Genomic DNA, 12,943 nt, shown 5'->3' on the forward strand with positions numbered 1-12,943 from the left:
TAGCTGCAGCATCGCATTGCAGGCTCATGTTCATCTTGTGGTCAATCCTGACACCCAAGTCCGTCTCGTCCGTAGTGCTAGCCAGCACAGCACTGCCGAGCCTATAAGGATGCTGCAGGTTTTTCCTCCCAAAGTGGAGAACCTTGCATTTTTCAGTGTTAAACACCATCAGGTTCTCATCTGCCCATTTCCTGAGCCTGTCAAAGTCAGCCTGGATCGCCCTCCTGTCCTCAGGTGTGGACGCTTTACCCCAGAGTTTGTTATCATCGGCGAAGTTGGCCAGTCCACTTCTGACTCCAGTGTCCACATCATTAATGAAGAGGTTGAATAAAATAGGTTCAAGGACAGAGCCTTGAGGGACTCCACCGGTCACAGGGCACCACGATGATTGACTTGCGTCAACCATCACCCTCCAGGTTCAACCACAGAGCCAGTTCCCCAGCCAGTGGATCGTGGTGGACCCGAGGCCACAGTTGGCCAGTTTTGCCAAGAGGTAATCAGATCGAAGGCTTTTTTAAAGTCAAGATATATGACATCAATCTCTTCTCCCTTGTCCAGGTGATAGGTCGCCTGGTTGTAAAAGGAAATGAGATTGGTCCTCATACAAAAAATAACAACAGTCATCACCAAACCCAACACCATGCCATCATACAAAAAATAACAACAGTCAACCTGGCACTAAATGTAATGCAACTCAGTTTATCCTTATTTATGTTACACCCGTGCCTGGAGACCCCAAATAAGATTAGGGCCCCAGTGAGCCTTTCAGTGCCCAAGCTCATGGGCAGAGGCAGGCCAGGAGCTTACACCTGAAGTCAAGGGGAAGGTTGCCATCAGCATTTAACAGCGAGGCATAGCGATTCGGGGGTAGATTTTCACAAATAAAAATTTTAGGTGCCTAATTCCCAGTGGAAGCCAGTGAGAGCTAAGCACTTAAATGTCACCTGTACCTTTGAACAATTTGCACCAACATGAGCTGCCTGAGGTCACGCAGGAAGCCTGTGGCACAACAGGGAAGTGGACTAGCATTGCCTATGCTTTAAACGCAACTCATCCCTTTTAATCCTCTGCTCAGTTGATGTCAATGAAGTGATGCTGCTATCGTAGAATGGAGACGCGGACCTGTTTTCCCCTTCATTTTCTCTGTAAAGCACGCACAAATTGTGCCACACAATTACATCCCAAATAGACTCACTTGTTTTACTCAAGGCCTGTTAATCGTCTGCACCACTTTCTTCTTCTTATGGATAAGAAGCAAAGTACCCATCCACAACTGTGTCCTGTCCCTGAGCGGGATGGCTGCCATTTCGTCATGGATGATGTTCCTGTCTTAGGGAAAGTGATTCCTGGCCCTTGGAGAGAAAAAAGGCACAATGGAAACATAAAACATTACCACTTGCAAATGGTCCTGGCCCCGTTGCTATCAAAAGTCAACTGAACCTCCCGTGTAGGGATGGTCCCTCGTCCATTGGTCACCACAAAATATAGAGATTGCTAGGTCTGCTCAACCCACTGCTGCCACCACCGTCGCCAGTGCTTGCTTTCTTCTCTGTCGGCTGGAGGTGCCAGTAGCTCCCTGACATTAAAATAATAGCCTTTAATTCCTACAATAAAAAAAGTAAAATAAAATCACAGGGTGATGTTCCCTCCCTTCCCCATTGTTTCATAAATGAACTAATAAATCAGATGTTCCTAGGTCCTGGAATAGAAAGCCAGGCAGCCTGCCTTCCTGACAGGGGGTATGAATCATACCAGCACCGAAGACGGCCTTTTGGGGCCGAAGCACTCATCTGAGCTGCTTTTCCTCTCTAGTCACATCTTCCTAGCAGTACCGGCATCTGGCAGGACAGCGAAGAGGCCCCTGGGAATTGACGGGCTTCAGTTGGCGTCTTTCTCGCACTCCCTTGCTCGCTCGCTCTTCCTTCCCTTCAAAACCGTTCCGCGCCGCAGAATTCATTACCTCCAAATGGGATAAGAGGGATAACGGATAGCGAGCCTCACATCCTTGCTTTAGACAAAAGGAGCTAATTGGTGCCATAATGTCCTTTTATGGGTCCAAAGGGAGAGAGGAGCTAAATCAACAAGAGCAGAGGGGTGGGGGGAAGAAGGCTGCAGCAGCTGAACATGGTAGAGGTCTCGGTGTCATCAAACGCGGCCCCCGCAGGGTATGCCGTGCTCAACACCTGTCTCATTTGGAGGAAATTGGTGCCTAACAGGGCTCAAATAATTTGTGGTTGCCGACCTTTCTTGGGAATCGGAGCCATTTATAAACCCGCCATCCAGGAGACTGAAAAGGTACCTCGTCTAGGTAGGGGGTGCCTGGGCTGATGGAGGACGACTCTGCTTGGTAACTTTGAGCCCCTCTAAGGACACATTTTTCCTGATGGAGAAGCAAAACCAACACCTTTGGGGTCGGTGTTTATCACTCTGAGGTTATTTCTTTTCTTTCGCACACCAGTTTCATAATAGGATCCTAATCCCACACAACGGGATCATCCCATTGACATCCGGGGCTTTGGGTCAGGAGTAATCTTCCTGGATTCTTCCACCTATTTCCTATGAATCTCTGGATCTTAGTTTGAAGGAGGGCTATTGTCCGGCTGCAGGTGGAGGTTGATTTTGGGCTGTGTCCTCCCCTTCCTGCGGGTTAGCAATCAGCATCTGGTCAGCCCTACCAGAATGCGCTTCACTTTCGGTCACCCAGCTGTCATTGGTTGAAGGGGTCAAATAAAATTCAAGATAGTGGGTTGGGGGGGGGGGGGGGGTTTCTGAAGACCAAAGATGGGGTCAGTCAGATCAAAATCCCAATTTTCAGCTGACACATTAAACTGCAGCCCTGGCAATTCTGTCCCTGCAAAAGATCCCACGATACCTTTTGCAAGACGAGATGTATTAATCCAGGGTTCCCAGACAAATCCCAACAAATAATTACATGCTGCCTCTTGACAATCCCCTGGAAGTTTCAATCAGATAGGATCTGAGGCTTCATTTCTAGTATCCAAAATGCCTGCGTTGTGGTGGTGCACCAGGTTCAACAGCTGCCATATTTCATGGCCAAAGGTCACGAGTGCCTGGTGGAAATAGGATCCTGTGCACTCGTATCCTCCAGCCAGCTCAAATCAGCATCTTGCTCCATGGATGCCAGTTCACTTCATCTCTGTGTTCATTTTTTCCCCAGTCTTGCCTGGTTAGATAGTATAGCAGAGACTCGCTTTTTGTGTGTTTATGATGGCATTTGAGTTGGGAATTTGAGACATGACCATCATGCCAATGATAGAATTGGTCAAGACTTTTTGTTCAAAATTTGTTTTCAAAGAAAAATGGTTTGTCTGTCAAAATGAGACTTACAGGGGTGCAGGTTGTAGCCGTGTTGGTCTAAGGACACAGGCAGACTAGGTTTGTTGGGTAAATCTTTTATTAGACCAACTCAAATAGTTGGGAAAAAAATCTTAGCAAGCTTTTGGGTATAAATACCCTTCATTGGGCCGAGGAAGCATCTGCAGTTGGTGTGTGCTCTTCCAGGATGGACTGAATAGAGACGTGTCACAGATAATACTCACGTAAAAAAGGCAAATTCCCCAAAACAGAAAAATGTTGGTCCAAAAACTTTAAAAATTCTGGTCTTTCCCCCCTTTTTTTTTCATATGAAATCCCCTAAATGTAAACTTGATTTTTTTTATTTCCATAGACATTTTTGTAGACATTTTTGACCCACTTTAATAAATTAAAAAAACCCAAAGCTAGGCTTCCTATCTTGGTTTAAGTGATGTGAGTAGCTCAGCGGCATGCAAGGTTTATCACAATACCTCATTGAGGTTCAGATCCCAACTTTGCCCAAAGTTGAGTTGCTTGGAGCCAGGGTTTCCGTTCATGGGTCGCGGCTACTATCTGGGCTAGGCATCTAGTTATTTCCAATTAAAATCAGGTACAGTTTCTCCAGGAGTTAATGATTCAGTTACCCTGCAGAAAGTAATAACTTTAGCACAGAGTGACACCTACTAAGAAGTGTGTAGGGAAGTAAGACCTAAATCAAGCGTGCTCTCCAAATAAATTACAGCTCAGGAGACCCGTGAACGGAAGTACCTGCAGCAACTATCTCTGCTTAGACATGCCATGAAGAATCCCCTCCACCGAGGGAGAAGCATTATCAAAGGGCTCTGTCACTCCAGCCCTGGATGAATGTCTGCTCTCCCCACTCTGTCTCTGTCACCCGCGTCTCAAGTGTGTCGAAACCGGCTCCCAGGACCACGCGGTTAAATCGCTCCTGGTGGCTGGCTTCCCACTCATCTTTCAGATGAGACACGAAATTGAAGCCCCGAGTACAAAAAAACATGGCATATTTCACAAGGGGAAGGGTGTTTTTCCTGATCTCCTGGCCAAATTCCAGCTCATGTAATTACATTCTGCCTACCTAAAATTCCCTCTCCTCTACAGGTTTAATTGGATGCCGTGTTCTTTCTCACGTCTCGTCCTAGACTTGAAGGATCCCAAGGTGCTTTACGAACTAGGGTCGCCCCCCTCCGCCGGTGTAATTCAGCATCATTGACTTCCGTGCAGCAACGCAGCTGAGCATCTCGCCCTGTTTGCACATGGGGAGGGCCTTAAAGCCAGGCACCTCATTAAATGGTCTAATGCTAGGAAGTGCTGAGGCAAACAGCTTCTCTCGGCATCTTTACGTGCCTCGCTTGCTTCTGGCAGTCTGGTCTGAAAAGACCGGCCCTAACTGTTCGCCCAAGGTCATGTAATCAAGCCGGGCTCACAGCCGGGAATAGACATCCGGTTCAGTTTTTCAGACTCAGGTACCTACTTACATACAGGGGATCAGATTTTCAAAAATACTTAACGTCCATCCGTCCCCATCTATTTGACGTCTCTGAACACAGCCGAGTTTTTGAAGGGACACTAATGGGAGCTGCATGATTAATTCTCTTAGGGCATAGCTACATGTTCATGAATTGTGCATTTAGTTTAGTCCTTCCTTAATGAAGTACCAACTAAATGTGCAGTACCTAAAGTTACTGCGCAGTAGCACCGGTGCACGGTTATTTAGTGATGCATACTGCGCATTAGCCTAATAGCACTGGGCACTAAGTGATTATCATGGTTTTTGCCATGACACTACTGCATGGTGGGCATGTTTACACATGCATTTACACCGGCTTAAATCTTAACTGCACAGGAAGCAGGAATAGGCTGGCATCTATACATGTAGGCATTAAAATGCACTAACGCTGTGTCCCAAAGCACTAACTTCAGTCCCAAGTCAGTGCGCACACAGCGTTAGTGCATTTTCATCCCTGTACATAGAGACACCAGCCCACTAACTTTAGTCCAAAGTCAGTCCACAGTGTTACTGTGCAGTAAGGTGTCTACACATGCATTACTGCACAGTAACTAAGCGGGCGTAAATTTGAAACCTGCATTTACTGCACGGTAAATGTGCATGTGTAGATGTGCCCAGTGTTATTAGGCGATGTGCAGTAAGCGTCGTGTGAAGACGTGTCCTTAGACCGTTAAATCGCAGGGGCTGTTTGGTAACCTGGATCTAATGATCTGAACCTATTTGCAGCTGTATTGGAGAGAGGCACCGGAACCTAGTTGTACGAACCTGTTTCTTTTTATGCTTGGCCCCAGACTGTAGACCACCCCACCACTGAGCCAACCAGGGGGCAGAAGCTGACCTCTGCATGAATTAGGCTACAACTCCGCACAGATTCAGGCTTTTAAAATTAAGCACGTGCTCAAGAGATTTGCTGAAGTGGGCAAAAAATGAATGAGCGTGCTCTGAAAAACCAGTCTAAATATTCAGAGGACTAGTTGCCCCTGAAATGAAAGGTATTTAGGCTTAAGAGCTGACTGCAAAAAAAACCAAAATATATGCATCTCCTTGTTTTCAAGGAAAGTAATTTCCTATGGGTGTTTTTTTTTTGCTTTGAGTTTTTTGTTCTAGGAAATGTAGGGCTCTGCCGTGTTATACAGTCCCTTTCTCAAGTTTATTCTTAATTTGTGTATACACTCCATTTGGAAGGCCATAACTAATGGGAAACACGCTCAACCACCAGGAAAAAGATTTGTTTTCTGGGCCTTTTAATGAAATATCAATGGATGGATATTTTATTTTTAGTTGAATATGAAATTTCACAAGCGACCTGTCAAGCGCCCGTTTTCAAGAATGACTTTATTTCACACGTCAAGACAGGCTGGGAAATTAGTTTTTCCCTCGGAGGACTCTGATTAGGGATTACAAAGTGAGTGTGGTGCAGGGCGATTTTCCCTCCATTTTTTTCCTCGCGGCGCTCGTCTGGAGAAAGGCTGACTGCCAACGAAGGGGAGCCATACATTACCGGCTGCGAGGGACAAGGGGAGCAGGATAGACTTGCTGGCCGTAGAGAAAACGGGAAGAAAGAATATTATTAATAATGATAATGGTGATGCTGAGCCCTTCTGCCAGTCTTTTAGGTATCAAAGCACCTTAGGAAGGAGCTAGGAAGTGATGGAAATGACCTCCCATTCTGTGCAGACTTTGAGAGAAGAAATACGTGTTTCGTGTCCGCGGGGCCTGACTCAAAGCCTGCCGGAGGCAATGGGAACGCTCCCGTTGACCTCAGTGGGCTTTGGACCCCCATGAGTGTCTGCTTCTTGGGACTACGGTCTCTACTATTGAACTTTTATAATAATGCTAATGATAAAAATGAGATGGGGTGGGTAATAGTGCTAATGATAAAAAATAGGTGGCAGGGGATGAGAAGTTCAGCAGGAACTCGCATCCTTTCTGGTTTTATGCTCTGCGACCCCCTGGGATATAGTACAGAGCACAGTATAGAGTACCTTGCAATCGAGGATCTCCGACTACTTGTGCAATGCGAGCGTCTTCATCGTTCAAATGCCCCCATGGACTGAGGGATGTAGATTGTAGCCGTGTTGGTCTACAGACACACCGACTGCAGTTGCTTCCTCAGCCTGACGAAGGGTTTTTTAAACCCGAAAGCTTGCTCAAACATTTTTTTTTCCAGTGACTTGAGTTGGTTTAATACGGGGGCAGGCAATTATTTTGCCACTTAGTGAGTTTTGGCAAGCCATCAAGGGCTGCATGAGAGGCAGCCAGGGGCAGATAAATATTAATTTTCTAAATTTGGGGGTAGAATGGCCTGGTGAGCTGCGTCCGGCCCACGGGCGGCATTTTGCCCATCCCCGGTCTAATAAAAGATATCAGATTTACTCAAAAAACCTTGTCTGCCTGTGAAGCCAGGGATTATTGATGGGGGGTCTGAGGCCTTGATTACAGCTATCAGATTTACTATCGGCTGATGGTGTTTCTACCGTGTTTCTATTCGGATACTGCTTAAAGGCCCTAGACAAGACCAGGGTCCCTTTTTGACAGATGCTCTAAGAAACACATCGGTCAAGATGTGCTCAAGCCCTGGGAGCTTTCTGTGTGAACAGGAAAGGCAGGACAGAAATGGGAAGTGATGGGCTTTGGTCATGCAGTGGGTTGGCGGCAGACCCTGTGTTAACTATGCAGGTCCCTGCTCTTATCCTAGCACTTTATCCCAAAAGATCATACTTTTCTTCATGACATATCTTCGGACATAAGCAGTAGCTCACCTTATCCATTTAACAGAAAACCCCAAACTTGCATCATTGAAAGCTGCATGCTTTCTCAGCACCGATAGGCATGAGGGTAGCGATAGCTGTACTGAGCCACCCGGTCAGCCGTGGACCAGCGCCTCTCTCCAATACAGCTGCAAATAGGTTCAGATCGTTAGATCCAGGTTACCAAACAGCCCCTTGGATCAGGGTTAATTAAATGAGTGTTGACATCTAATTAAGGACTGGTTTGGGCGATAATTAGCAGGAAATGTATGCATTAAAATATTCATTTGTCGATGAGCTGCAATTAAGAGTGTGATTTGGGAAAGGATCAATAGCTACATCAGGTGATTAAAAAAAATGAGAAGTTGCCCAGCCTTGAGCAGAAAAACTGGTGAATGTGGATTTTTTTCCCCCGCCTTTGCTTTGCTCTCTTAATAACTCCTGGATACTACTCTACATCCTTGAATAGCGCATTCATCTCTCCCTCCCTTTGTTTTGCTAAACCATTTGTTTCACTCCCTTGTTCTGCTCCACATTGTTCAAGTGGGTTATAGATTTATTAGAGGGAGAGAGAGTGACAGGTCAAAAAGAAAGATTCCTCACCACTGAAATCCCAGAATGTGCTGCTAATCCAGGGGAACATTGTTCATTGTGTGCCCTCGTATTAGTTTCTTTAGCATATTATTTCCTCAACTCTTTATTCATAACCGAGGATGTGGAGAGGTTGGTGCATATGCATATATTGCATTTAAACACATGTATGTGTATTATAGCATCTTAATCAGATCGTTCTAGCTAGCAGCAAAGCAATTCTGCCTTCATTGAAATGGAGCGGGAAGATGAAAGCAATTGAATAGTACTCCTCCTGCCTCCCGTAACAGTGCACTGAAACAACATGAGTAGCTATGGCCAGCAACGTGGAAAGCATGTGCCCCGACTGGTGCTGCCTCTAGAGCTGGGGAGACATTTTCTGTTGGAAGGGTTTTCCATTGGAAAAAGCCAATTCCTCAAAAGTGAAATGTTGCATGGGAACGTCTCAGCTTCAATGAAGATTTGTCAGTCCTCTGACATCCTGTTCGCCTGCCTCTGCCAGCTCCCAGGCACGGTGGGACCCCAACTTCCATGGGTAGCTGGTCTCATGGGAAACGGGGCAATGCACCCGCCAGGAAGCGCAGGGAGCAAGACACAAATGCCCTTTCTCCTGGTGGACTTTGCATGAGACATTCCCATAACTTATTTCCTACTCTGGGCCTTTTCTCCTAAGTCAGGGTGATTTTTTTTTTCCCCCTAAATTTTTTTTTTTTCAGGATTAAAAAGGCCATTTTCTGGCCCGCTCCAGCCGTCACCCAGAAATCAGCCATGGATTTGTACTTGCCTGGGGACTTGACTTTGCCACCTGCCGCTCCCATGGCATGCTCTTTCTATAGGGGAGGTAGTAGGGGATGCTGGAAGCAGGGGTTGCATTGCCAGTTGCTGTTCTCACACCCCACCCCTCGTTTTACAAATCCTGGATCCCCCCATATTAGGGTTTATAAGGCTGCATCTACAAGTGACTGCACTTGGAAGCTGCCCTGCTTGTACTTCCACCAAGACATTTGCTGAAAGACTAACATGTGTCTAGGAAGATTATGGCCACGTTCTTGAGCATCAAAATGACTGATGAGTAAAATGTGCACACATGTCCTGCATCCTATTTCATGACCAATTGCCACCTGCCAGGCCCCTGCTAGGGAAGCTGATGGGTTTCCTCATTTGGGTGTAAGATCAAGGTCTCCAAAATGAGAAGAAAACATCAGTTGGTTAAGGGAAACAAATGGAAATAGGAAATAGGTCTAGTTTCATGAGTAGCTTGAGTGTCCATGCATTTGACAGACATGTTATTTCCCAGCTGTAGCTAAGGCTCTTCTTCCAGTCCTCTCCAGATATTACCTTCACTGTACCTCTACTGCAGTCCCAATGCACATGACAAATAGCCGTGTGCCTGCTGTGCACTCTCTTCTAAATAGCAAGGCAACCCAGCTGGATGAGGTTTTCCCAAGTGCTCACCATTAGCTAATCTCTGCTCCACTTTTCACTGACTCGAATAGAAGCAGACCGGTCAAAGCTGAGGTCTTTAGAAAGCCACCCCGCACAATCAGGTCCACTTCAGTAGCCAGCTGGTTTTCATGAAAAGGGTTTGCTCCTCGCTGCTGCCGGCTCCGTCTGCCATCTTACAGAAAGTGCTTTGCCGTCTTATCGCTCTTGCTAGCTAATGCCTCAAATGGTTTGAGATGTGGAAGGCTCTCCTCACTGCAGCTAATAAGCTTTGCAGGCTCAGCAGAGCCGATCCCCTCTTCACCTCTTCTAGGTACCCTTTCCAGGGTTACTCAGTCACAGTGCAACGGAAGCACTTTGCATCTTTGGGGGCCAGCGAGCTGTCCCCGAGCCTCTTTGCAGGGAGAATTTAGCTTGCAGCCAAGAAACCAGATGCTCAGAGATAAATGGGAGCATCACTCAGACTACCCCATAGAGCCGTCTATGCCTCCTTGCTGCTACTCTTACCATGCTGACATGGGGATGAAAGAGAAACACCGTAGGAGCTTGGTTTGGGTGATAGCTAGAAACCAACACCATCCTGTCTCCATTATACTTGCAGATATGGTTCGGTGCTAATGGGACAATTCCCCTGTGTTCTCTCTTTTGGTTTCCCTTCCTCCAGGGAGCCTCCTCGAGCCTGGTGGTGAAGTTCGCAGACACGGATAAGGAGCGTACAATGAGGCGCATGCAGCAAATGGCAGGACAGATGGGCATGTTCAACCCCATGGCTATCCAGTTTGGAGCGTACGGCGCCTATGCACAGGCAGTAAGTATAGCTACATCTCCCAGCATGTTACAATGGGCTGGGGACAATGGGACACGTTACAATGGGACACCTACCAACCAAGGGCCCAGCACAAAGAGAAACCATATGGGAGGAAAGAATGACACTAATAAGGACAGGGCTGTGCGATTCCTTCATTGAATCGGCTCTGCATGCCGAGGCTGAGATCGCTGAGCCTCCCCGTCCTGTGCAGGTTAGATCATCTTTCAGATAGGCACCGTGGGGTAAAATAGTTGCTGTATCCAGACACTGCTACACAGCTTTCAAGATTGTCAGAGCCAGCTGTCCATGCTTGTATGGGGCCACAACCCAGTCTGGGTCGTCTCCCAACCCAAATTCTGGCAAACTGGTGACCATGTGCAACACTGCTGCTGGTCTGAGCCAGCCCTTATTCGAACAGCAAGGTGGTGAGATAACCTGCCCAGACCTCCTGACCTCTCGCTCCCATTCAGCGAGATGCCAACCCCCCAAAAATGAGGCACAAAGCCACCTTGGAGCAGGCTGAAAGCATACCCAGCACTGCTCTTGGGCCACCTGGCTCAGGCCTGCTTTACTGGCACATGCTCAGGGTTGATCTAAGACAACTCTGTTGCCTCATTTCTGGGATCTGGTGTGTGGGGGGCAAGAGGGAGGGCTTGAGGACCACTTTCTGGGTGCAGCATGAAGGCAGTGTAGACAAAACCTTCCTGGCTTTGCCCATGCTGATACTGCCTGTGGCCAAGACGAGAGCTGGACCCAGGTGCACCTCAATCCCACCCCATCCACTAGACCTCCCTTGCTGGACAATCAGCTCCCATTCATATGTGGGCCCTAAATACAGTCCACCACAGCCCCTTCCTCATTCTGCCTTTGCTTTTGAAGTGAGGTCCTAAGCACTTGGAAACCCATGCATACCCTAGCATCTCTCCTTGGAGGAGCTCAGCACCCTCCCTGGCTTCTCCCCAGATATCAAATGCACCTCAAAGTCTCCATGAAATCCCCCCTCTCCCCTCCCAGCTTGCATGACCTGGCTGCACAGAGCTTTTTTGTATTCTTATTATTCTTCCCTCCCCCATCAAGCAGGCGCCGTTATTTTTTCCCCATCCTCTTGATTTCCCAGTCATTCAGCGAGGAGCTCTCGCCCCCCTCCCTTGCTCTCCTCCCCGCATGATGAATGAGCCCTCCTCTCCCCATGCATCCCTGACTGCGCTCCGCTAGCCTTTCAAGCAGGACAAGGCTGCTGCAGTCAGCAGGGGAGTGTGCCGACACGCCGCACCTCCAGGACACGGGTGTCTCCAAGCACAGCGACTGCTGCCCGGGGCATCCCAGCTGGAGGATGCAGTGTCAGTGCCCCTGCAGTGTATCAGCATCAGCAGGGGACCAGGAGGTCCAGGAGAGCCCAGGGCAGGCAGAGAGATTTGACAGTGACTTCCTAGGCAGAATTTCTTTGCTTTCCCTGCATCGCTCTTCCTTCCCTCCTCCTGTTATTTTTATTTTGTTCTCTTTCTTTCCTCCCTTCTACCCATCCTTTCCTTCCCACCTTCACTGACAACCCCCAGGTGCTGAAGCAAGTAGGCATGTAGATAGATGCACGTGGAGGTGCCCACCATCTGGACCCCATAGGCCACGGTGTCTCGACTATTTGAGGCTCAATGCACTCCTGGGTAGACTTCAGGCACCTCTGGACAAACTAAATGCCAGCTCTTTGTTTGCAATCTTTTTTTGACTACAGAAAAACAATAGAATCATTTTTTTGTTGCAAAGAACTCAGACAGCTTGAAATCTCTGGGTTTGAAACCTCTGGGTATATCTTGTAAACCATGCTTGCCAACCTAATGTTGCTAACATGGTGTGCCATCCCATGGCACCCTTGAAAGGATCTCAAAGCCACCCCAGGGTGCCATGGCATCCTGGCTGAGAATCGCTGCTCTAGGCTAAGTTTTGCTCCCGGGGCCTGGACTCACAATGCATTTCCAATGATGTGATTTATGTGGGTCTGGTAGACCAGTGCCAGTCATACTGGGATGCAGTGCAGCTAGTCTGGGGCAGCTGCTTGCAGCAGGACCTATTACAGCACCTCTGAACTAGGTGGTGAGAGGGCAAGTCATCACCTGTTTGCAGAGAGCAACCGGCCGCCTCTCAGCAAGTGGGAGGCATACAGACATGCAAGCACCCTGATTTCCACCCCTGGCAACATCCCATTTCAGTGAGTTACACCGGTGTGGGGCTGTTCGCCTAATCCTTTTTCCCACCATGCATCCTGGGCCTCACACCCAATTAAACTCAGCATAATGGTCCTGATGGAAGTAGTCATGGAATAATTCTGCATGTGCGTGGAGACGTGCACATTACTTTTAGCAAGAGGAATTCCTCTGTATCTCTTTTCCCTAGGAGAAGGAAAAGAAATCAGGGGAGGCAGGCACTCGAATGGGGATTTGGCTCTGAAGAAAGGGTCAGAGCAGTGGCTGGGCCTCCTTCTACTCTCAGTAAATGCAGTGAGAGTTTCTTCCT

At 47.8% G+C, this 12,943-nt stretch overlaps 1 protein-coding gene across 10 annotated transcripts in view; it reads left to right on the forward strand.

Moving 5' to 3' along the window:
- The window catches only part of CELF4 (CUGBP Elav-like family member 4), an 860,601-nt gene that overhangs the window by 738,664 nt on the left and 108,994 nt on the right, over window positions 1–12,943 (forward strand). For all 10 annotated transcript variants that reach the window (XM_019496109.2, XM_059725306.1, XM_019496111.2 and 7 more), the window contains exon 6: window positions 10,292–10,435. In XM_019496109.2, the coding sequence (XP_019351654.1) occupies window positions 10,292–10,435 (144 nt within the window). The remainder of the gene's footprint in view (window positions 1–10,291; window positions 10,436–12,943) is intronic.

The sequence above is a fragment of the Alligator mississippiensis genome, chromosome 3 (genome assembly GCF_030867095.1).
Source record: "Alligator mississippiensis isolate rAllMis1 chromosome 3, rAllMis1, whole genome shotgun sequence".
NCBI classification, from domain to species: domain Eukaryota; kingdom Metazoa; phylum Chordata; order Crocodylia; family Alligatoridae; genus Alligator; species Alligator mississippiensis.